The 9,268-nt window shown below is 38.9% G+C and overlaps 2 protein-coding genes across 2 annotated transcripts; both read right to left on the bottom strand.

Annotated features, from left to right (window-relative positions):
* Nucleotides 1-1,032: 1,032 nt before the first annotated feature.
* Nucleotides 1,033-3,341, bottom strand: LOC145712275 (uncharacterized). Its single transcript, XM_081789963.1, has 3 exons — nucleotides 3,228-3,341; nucleotides 1,327-1,552; nucleotides 1,033-1,274 (listed from the first exon to the last, which is right to left on the bottom strand). The coding sequence occupies exons 1-3, from the start codon at nucleotides 3,339-3,341 to the stop codon at nucleotides 1,033-1,035; spliced, it is 582 nt and encodes a 193-aa protein (XP_081646089.1).
* Nucleotides 3,342-8,423: 5,082 nt separating this feature from the next.
* On the bottom strand, nucleotides 8,424-9,057 carry LOC145712274 (phospholipid-transporting ATPase ABCA1-like). The gene is made up of 4 exons (XM_081789962.1): nucleotides 8,978-9,057; nucleotides 8,778-8,909; nucleotides 8,501-8,568; nucleotides 8,424-8,432 (listed from the first exon to the last, which is right to left on the bottom strand). The coding sequence occupies exons 1-4, from the start codon at nucleotides 9,033-9,035 to the stop codon at nucleotides 8,424-8,426; spliced, it is 267 nt and encodes an 88-aa protein (XP_081646088.1). The 5' UTR covers nucleotides 9,036-9,057.
* Nucleotides 9,058-9,268: the final 211 nt, after the last annotated feature.

Below are 9,268 nucleotides of genomic sequence, written 5' to 3'. Positions count from 1 at the left end.
GGGCGAAGATCGCGATTGAGAGGGCAGTTGGGAAGAGAAAGATAAGGATGTCCCAGCAGTAGTTGGCGATCCAGTAGATATTCGGGTTCATTCCGCTCAAAAACTAAAGTTCTGGGCTCGAAAACCTGTGTAAAAAGCCTCAATCAGGCTCTGAACCAACAGAAATGAAAAGCCGCTTGCGGTTTTTTTCAACAAAGCCGCGGAGCGGCTTCATAATTATTTCAAAACAAATTGAAATAGTGATTCTTCGAAGCCGCTTCGCGGCTTCGTTTGTTAAAAAGCCGCTACGCGGCTTTCCGTTCATTCTCTTTTAGAGCCTGACTCAGGTTTTACACACAAGTTGCCGAGTCCAACTGAAGGTGCTTCGCTCCAGATGCTCGTTCTTCAATGAGAAAAACCACAAAAGACGCAGGAATAAAACTGAGTGCGAACACCACGCAAATTGCAATAATAACATCCGTAGACGCTTGTTGAAAAGCAGCAGCGTCAATGTTATTCAGATCGAAGTCGAGTGGATAATTCACCACATCAATCCCAAGTTCCTCCGGGTTCCTATCCGGCATGGAGGAGCGGAGGAGAGAGTTGGCGAAAATATTGTAATAAGCAACAGAGGCGTGGTAGCCAACATTATTGAACCATATTTTTGAATTCCGGTGGCGAATGAATGGATCCAAACGGTCCTCCAATCCGGGTTGCAAGTTCAATAAACTTTCATTCAAAGCATTGGCTCCAATGCTAAAGCCTCCGTATCGTTGGAAGACGAAGGTATCCTTTCAAGAGTTTCAAATTTTTATGTTGTTAAAAAATTTATTTAGCGAGTTGTTTATAAAAGGAAATTGATATTTTTTGCGTACCATGGTCTTCGAAAATTTCGTTATAAAATGAATATTCTTTTTATGAAGAAGAAAAATCGGGTATTTGAAAATCCCAAACGAGAGAGAAATGTAAAGAAAACATAAAATGAACATCAAAATGTATTGAAAGACTTTGAAATTCAGATATAAAAATTGATTACTTGTTAATAAAAATCTATTATATTATTTGAAAATTAAATGTTATGTTTCTGTATTGATGGAAATTTAAACTCTGATCCTTGTCGACAGTTTTCTGAACCCAGTCAGTGATATTTCTCCCGTTCATATTATAATTATGCATTCCACTGTAAAGCTCGAAAATCGGCGTATTTTCTCCTCCAGCAAACTTTTTCTGACCAGGGTAGTTTGGATGGTCGTTTGGATATCTTCCGCAGTCCATGAGTGGATTAATATAGTCCCCTTAATATTTTTTTAATTGAAAAAGCTGCTCAGGATGTTTTTAACTGCTCACCGTATGTACAGGCGCAAGCGTCGTTAGTCTCACTTCCCACCGGGCGGGATAAACTCCATGAAGCGTTTGGCAATAAGTACTCTTCCGGATCAACATTAGCGTCCGAACAATATCGATCAGATAAGTCGAAGCCTTTTTCCTTCGCGTAGTCGATCGTCCACTTGCGTTTTTCGGCGCTGGAAGTAGTGTTTAGGCACCAAGTACCGAAACCCGGCTTTGACAGGAGCTTTTTTGGTTTCAAGAAGGAGGGCCAATCAGGTTTGTTCAAGGGTCTTTTTAACCAATACGAAGGAAGCTTTTCAATATCGAAAATTAGGGTTAGAGTTTGGGTTAAGAAAGTGATTCTTATTGGCTGAAATCGATTTTTAGAGATCGACCAATCAAATTACGCAAAATCTACGTTTCCCCAATCAGATTTGTTGGTTATTCAACAAGAAAATTTTGCATTATCTTATTGGTTTATTTCAGCCAATAAGAAATTTTTGAATAAAAAATTGATTTGAACTTTTTTTGAAACCAAATTCGCGAATTATACAGCTTCGAATAAACTGGGTCTGCGTCAATGTCCAGCGACGTGAAAGTGTTAACACCATAAGCCCGAGCTTCGGATTTATTCTGATCGAGGATCAACGCTCGGCTCCTCTTTTTTTATCGGGCCGCACGTGGCGTCTTGCCTTTCTAGCTTTACTGATTAGAGGCTAAGGTGACCCCCGCCCTCGTACATCATCGCTTCCATCTCCAAAGGGGTTGACTCAGATACGTCCGGAACTTGGATAAAAGTTCTAAAGAGTTTATCCTCCAACAAGGAAGAGAAGCTGCTTGAGCCTCTTTTGTTATGAAACATCCAATTCTTTAAACTCTGCCTAGTAAAGTCATCGCTAAAGCCAGCGCGATAAAAAGTGGAGGGACGACGATTGAGGCGAAGAATGACTGTAATAAGGGTGTTGTTTTTGGCGACGGAAAGGGAAATTTTCTTTTTGGTTCTTTCGATATGCGACAGGATAAATTGTTGAATTAAATATGGAAAAAGAGATAAAATATATTTGAAAATGAAATCGTTATAAGCGGAAACTTGATCGTCATTCTCCTCCATGAACAAAAGAAGATATCAAAAATATAATACCGTAGCTGTTTGAATTTTAAAATGTTAACCTAAACCGTCGTGATAATACTTAAAAATTCAGGTCGTAATAAACCATTACTGTATGAAACTGCGTTGTTGTTATTTTTTAGAAAGGAAAAGGGAAATTTCGTATTTGGTTTTCAAGATGATCGAAAAGCGAAAAAAATCAGTTGTGAAAAAGAAAAAAATGAAGTTATGCAGAGAATAAAATGCCCTTACAACTCTTGTTTGAACCCGTGTTTGGCTCGACGTCTTTACGCTGAAGAAAAACCTGAAAAGTATCAGTTGAAAAATATTTCTCTGTGTTAAAAAAATAATGAAATGTCCTTCAAATACTAATAGTAGTATTTCCTGTCAGAAAATTTTATTCGACATATACCATTAAATAAAAATGTAAAGCAAAGCTATTTTCAATCAAAAAAATTTCTTCTATGAAAAAATGCACCCAATCTTGATACTCCTGGAAACCGTAATTGCTCGTTTCTCAAAAATCGCCCCAAACTGCTGCCTCCTGAGCGCGCCGCCGACCAACGTGCCCTGCACATTCCTTCCTTTGTCGATTAATTCTGGGTGGATTTTATTCCCGGTCCCTTCAATAGTACTACTAGAAAGCGACAGGCTCTTCCTTCCTTCCGGCTCCTCCTCTTCCGAATTTTTGCCTTTTTCTTTTTCATCCTTTTTAAAAGGCTTTTTGGCGCTGTGTATATTTAGGGTCAGCGGGAAGTTTATCTCACGTGGTTTTCTGTTGAATTTAGAGCTCCTTAGAAAGAGAAAATGCCTTTTCCTGGCTGGCGATTTTGATGAAGATTTCTTCGAGGCTGGAGTCGCGGATGCCGTAAGAGTGGATGCCATTAAGCTCTTTGGATTCGAGCTTGTCGAGGATTTTTGACATCAAGTCCTTTTTTTGGCTCGGAAATCCAAGATTGTCGGCTTAATATCGACTTTGAGGGCCCAAGTTTGTCAAAAATACATCGGAAAGGGAGGAGAAATTCTCAATTTTATGAAAAAATATCGAAAAATCAGCCAATAGAAGCAAGAAAAACTCATTTTCAACCTGATAATCGACCATCTTTGGCCCTAAAGACAATGTTTTATTAACAATTTTAGCCGTCAAGCACGAAATTATCAATTTAGGGGAGATTTTTTTGTATTTGAAGCGCTGATATTTGATTAAGTTAGAAAGTTTGATAACCGAGCCTGCTCGACAAAATGATAAGGTACCCGAAACGAGATACTATTGAGCTTTGTCTCGACCACATCTAAGTGTTCGTTTCCGCAGGAGTTGATAGCATCGCGCGTTTCATCGTGAAAACGCGTATTTACTGTCAGATAGTACCCTTCGCCGTAATTACTCTTCAGCCAAAGCGAGCTGCCGACACATTTTAGCCGCCCTAGAGATTTTTTATAAGTCAAAAATTTTGAAAAATGAGCTTCACGAAAATAGAAAGTAGCATACCTGCCGCGATGATAGCGATGCGGTCACCCAACACGTCCGCTTCGTCCATGTGGTGGGTCGATAAGAGGATCGTCCGGCCCGTTTTGAATCCTGTGAGCAAGTCCCAAATTCCACGCCTGGCGTAAGGGTCTACCCCCGCTGTGGGCTTACGGCGGAGATTAGACAACTGACTACAAGTAGGTTTTTGAGCTTAATTACTGTTTTCTTGCTCTTTCTACTCAAAAAAGACGGAAAACGCTGGTGATTATCGACCCCTATCTCCTTAATTTTACTGTAGCGATGCGTTTTTATGGAAACAAGGTTCCTCTGTAGCTTCAGTTAAGTATCAAATCGAGAAGCCGCTTGCGGCTTCGAGCTGAAACATGAGAAAAGCCGCGCAAAGCGCGGCTTTCAGAGTATGTTCTCGAAGCCGCAAGCGGCTTCTCGATTTAAAACTTAACTAAAGCTTCAAAGAACCCCTGTTTCATTGAAAACGCATGGTTACAGTAAGATTAAGGAGATAGGGGTCGATAATCACCAGCTTTCTACGTCTCTTTTTGAGCATGCGCATAAGTAAATTTTTTGGTTGAATAAATCACCAGCTCCAGAAAAAGTCATCAAAGGCTTGTAACAATGTCGTTGAATGTCGTTGAATTTCCCTAATCTAGTGTCTACGTATAAAATTATGTAATCTTTTGGAACGCAATTTAGAACCATTCGAGGCGCGTAATCGCGGTTCGGAAGGTCCTATTTAGGCCACGGGATAAGCAATTTAAACGGGTGGCCACGTACCGAAGTTTTGGATACAAATCACGACTGGGAATATTTTTTCCATCTCCGTTCCTCGTCCAAGAGGACAATTTTCGATCCGCCGCAAAAAGCCAAAGCTACAGACAACTTGCGTTTCATTCCACCAGAAAGAGTCGGAACTTTCAGGTGCTTTTTGGCCATCAATCCGCATTTTTCCAAAAGCTCGTCGATTTCCACCTTCGTTTTGGTTTTGTTTTGACCTTTGAGAGAGCAGAAGAATTCGATATGCTCTGCGCAAGTGAGATCTTCAAAAAGTACGTTGTGCTGTGGACAAAAGCCGAGCACCGTCCGGACCTGATCCATCTGAGTCCAGATATCGTATCCGTCAATAAGCGCCGTTCCACCGCTCGGTGTGTAGATTCCAGTTAGCATACTGGACCACGGGTTCTATTTTTTATCAGCGTTTTCGATCAACTTCGAGCTTATCAATTCCATAAAAATTTTAACCCATCGACGCATAACCGTTCTTTTTAGACTCTGAGACTGTTTAACAGCCTCTGACACCCTTAAAAACGATGAAAATTGAAAGAAAAAATAGAACCCAAATCTCATCGTTGTTGTTTTACCAGCGCCATTATGACCCAGAAACGAAGTAATCTGATTTGAGTAAAGCTTGAGCGATAAATCATCCACAGCTAGTTTATCTTCGCCAGACCGACAGCCGGAAGCTATTTAAAATTCAATAATAGACAAAAAGATAGAAGATTGCGTGGCTAATTTCGCCTAAAATGGCGACTCGTGGATATATTTATCCTAGCCTAAAACGGTTCTAGAGGCCGCAGATCTCATTGATTTTCAAGAGCGTCTTTTAGTAGCTTCTAGTTGAATCTTTACTTTATAAATTTTTGTGAGTCCTTGCAATTCCACTCCAGTATTCAATTCTTCAGAGACGGCCTCTTGTTTCACCGTTTTGTCTGATTCTACTGATCCTTTGCTAATTTCCTCGCTCGTATTTCGCTTTGATTTTCCTGTCCAAAACGAAGGCTGTTAGAAAGGGAATGATTCGCGACAAACTTTTGAAATCGCGGAAAATGATTTTGACAAAGTGGCGTACAAGAAGAAATTTTCGATTCCCAACGTGCCTGAATGAAAAAGTACCATTTTCGCGGAACGCCGAATTCGCCTGGGAAAACGTTGTCGATGTACCAAGCGAGGAAGTAGTAGAAAACGCCGTCAAAGTACAACATTAGCGTGCATTCGGCAATGTTCATGTAGCGCTTTATTTGAGGATATTCGTTTTTGAGCAGTCATTTTGGGAAAAGAATTGGGCGTGGAAGGGGCTTTATCCGATCCTGATTAATTCCAAATTCCGTGTTGAGATTACCCCACTGTGCACCGGTTCCTTCTTTTTCCAGATCTGAGAATTGCCACGACCCGTATCCAAGGGGAACTGCAATGGAACTATCGTAAAAATAAAATTAAATATCACTTTCCACCGATCATATTTGATCAGAGCGATTTATTTCTTGGTTCTCTACGAGAATTCAAAAAAAAAAAATGAATGATGATGCTACATCTACCAGTCGAACCTTTTTTTCCGAGAGCTCACTTGGTAGTTATAGGAACATGATACTCGATAGTCAGAAAAATGTGGCAAATGAGCAGCTCAAACCGATCATCGAAAGAATACAAAAACTGGAAGAAGAAAATTTGCGTCTTAGTAAATGTTAAATTTTGATCTGGAAGTACAAAACGATAATTAAGAATCGAATTATGAGAAGCTAAGATTAAAAAATGAGACGTTGGAGGAGAAGGTCTCTGATCTTGAAGTATATCATGAAAATATGCTGCTTGCAAATCGAGAACAAGATGGAGAAATTGAAGACATAAGAGGAAGAACAGAAAATTTTCTAGCGGTTCTTGATAAATGTGATACTGGAATTGATATTTTAAATGAGCGGTCAGCTGATCTCAAGACAATTGAACGTTCATTAAAATCAGTTTACGAACTGACATCGCTCGATTTTAAACTGCTTACTGAGTCGAAAATGATCAATGCAAGTAAGATTTCGATTCTTAAAAAATTTAACTGTTATAGCTGAAAATGACCTTTTATCAAGAGACTTCAAGGACTACCATGATAACGAAGATATACGGCGATTTCTTAAAGCTATAAGCTGTGGTATTTACCATATTAATCTTGCTTTTATATTTGATTGTAGGAAGGGCCTCATAAATTATGAGTCATAATTATATTCTAATTTTATAAATAAGATGACAGCTATAATTTTGAGACAATGTCAAGACCAGGAAAAACAACGCAAAAAAAGTCAGTCAGCTTTCGAAACTGTTACCTTGAAGTGACCATTGAGAAAGAACGTACTCCTTTCAATAAGACAGAATTCTATTTATCTATGGTTCTCTGTATAACACATAACGAAGAGCTTACATATGACTGCGATGTTTCATATATATCTTTATACCGAAAGAGTGATGCTACTAACCAAAGTTCTGAATATGCTTATGATCCGGAAAATTCGGTCAATACTGAAAATGGCACGAATGGCACGAATGGCACGAATGGCACGAATTCACTGAAAATGGCACGAAAACAGAGACACATTTTTTTGCGAATTAACCTTGAGGGAAATCTCGAATTAAAATGAGAAATTAACGGATTAAGTAGAAACGATAGTTATTTAACAACTTGAAAAGTTCATTAATTATGATAAAAAACAAAAAAAAAATAATTTGAAACTTTTTTAAATTGACCACGAATTCAGGCCTAAAAAAGATTTTTTTTGAGTGAAATTCCTCAATTTTGCCATTGTTATTGATTAAAAATCGAAATAATAGTGATTTAAGCATAAATGAGCAATTTTTCATTGAATATTCATGTTATAAATGCCCGCTCCGCGGGTTTAGTGGTAGGAAATTCAAGGGTTGAAAAACAATAACAAAAAAGTCTCTAGAATTTTACTGAAAATGGCACGATGAAAAGACATGTTTTCGTGCCATTCGTGCCGTTCGTGCCATTCGTGCCATTTTCAGTACTGTCGGAAAATTCTCCCGCTTCGGAAGGACATGTCAAAATTCTTAGACACCTTCCTTCTGTCGAGGCTCAATGGGAAAAGGTCGATGAAAAAACAACGCAATACAAGTTGCGAACTAAATTGCCTCATGGAGAATTCTTAAAAAATGTCATTCTATGCTTTCTGAGAATTTGATTTTTTCCTCTGATTAGGAAAATGATTAGTTCCAATCCTGTAGGTATCAAACTAGCAATAAACTTCAACCATCTCGGAATTTTGAACTCCCAAATCGCGCACATATTATACGGCAGGTACAAGAAGAAGTAAATTATCCCACCGCAGGCGGCTAATTCAAAGTTCAAAAATCAGTCCTTCCAAATTCGATAAGAGCAGGAAATTCCACAAAATTCTAGCTAATTAGAGGTTCAAAGACCGAATCTCCACGGAACACGGATTTTTTTAGAAAATTGGCCTGATAGATTCGCGCTAGAGAAAAAGGTCGAAATCAGGAAAGCAATTGAAGCTTGTTTTTGGCTCTTTTTGGTCGAAAAATTTGTTGTTTAGGGAATTCTAGAGCCGTTCCTGAGGCAAAAGCGTAGCCAAAGAGGAATAAAAACGTGATGAATCCATCCGAGTGGTGGAATATATCTCCATATTTAATAATGATAGTCAATCTTTTTCAAGAGGTTTATCTGATTCCCCCCTCTTCTAGTCCACGTTCTGTCAATTTGCAATTTGGTTATAAAAATTAGGTGCTCTAAAGTTTCTAAAGAGGTGAATATTCAAGGAGCTCTTGGAAGATGTCGGCTCGGTGAATTTTAATGTCGGATAAACCTCCCCAGTGCACGATAGGATCATCATAGACATTGTGTCCAGCCACCACGAGCCCCACAACGTGCCGCCTAAAATTTTTTTTGTTATAAAAGATTTTTGAATTTTAACCCCCTGGCGCATGACTGGCAAAAAATTGGCCATAATTACCACAAAAATTGAGTTTTTTAATTAAAAACCCGATTTTTAACGCTCAAAAAAAAAACTCGAAAAAAAAATTAGTGTCCAAAAATATGCCAGCCATGCGCCAGTGGGTTAAAATTCCAATCTTCTTTTTAACCTGATAGACCCATCATCTTCATCAGTTCCTTCTGCCTCGACTCCTTTTCCCAGACAATGTTTTTGACAGTAATTGCGACGGTAAAAACCCAACTCAAACTCAGCAGAATCGGCATCATTCCAGAAATCACATCTGAACAAATACAGTAGCGCGTCCGTTCCACGAGGCGGAGCAAAGTGGACGAAGAAAAAATGGCATACCGAGGAAGGAATCGGAAGTGTAGCACTGGTAGGAAAACATCTGTAGGTAAGCGCCCATGGGAACTTTGTCTGAAGCTGGAATTTTCTACCTTTCTAGCGCTGCTTTAGCGAAGAAAAATTCCAGCCCGTTTCAAGATTCGATTTTGTCAAAATTATCCCGTTGTCGATCATGTTTTGGATGTAGATAAAGCCGCCGGAGAAATATTTCATTCGGCTGAAACAAAAATCATAAATATCTCAAAATAGAAATCTCAAAACGAGTTATCAAACTCGTTGAAATCATTAAAATCT

The sequence above is a fragment of the Oikopleura dioica genome, chromosome 1 (genome assembly GCF_907165135.1).
Source record: "Oikopleura dioica chromosome 1, OKI2018_I68_1.0, whole genome shotgun sequence".
Taxonomy (NCBI): domain Eukaryota; kingdom Metazoa; phylum Chordata; class Appendicularia; order Copelata; family Oikopleuridae; genus Oikopleura; species Oikopleura dioica.
This window is presented reverse-complemented; position numbering and strand designations above follow the sequence as displayed.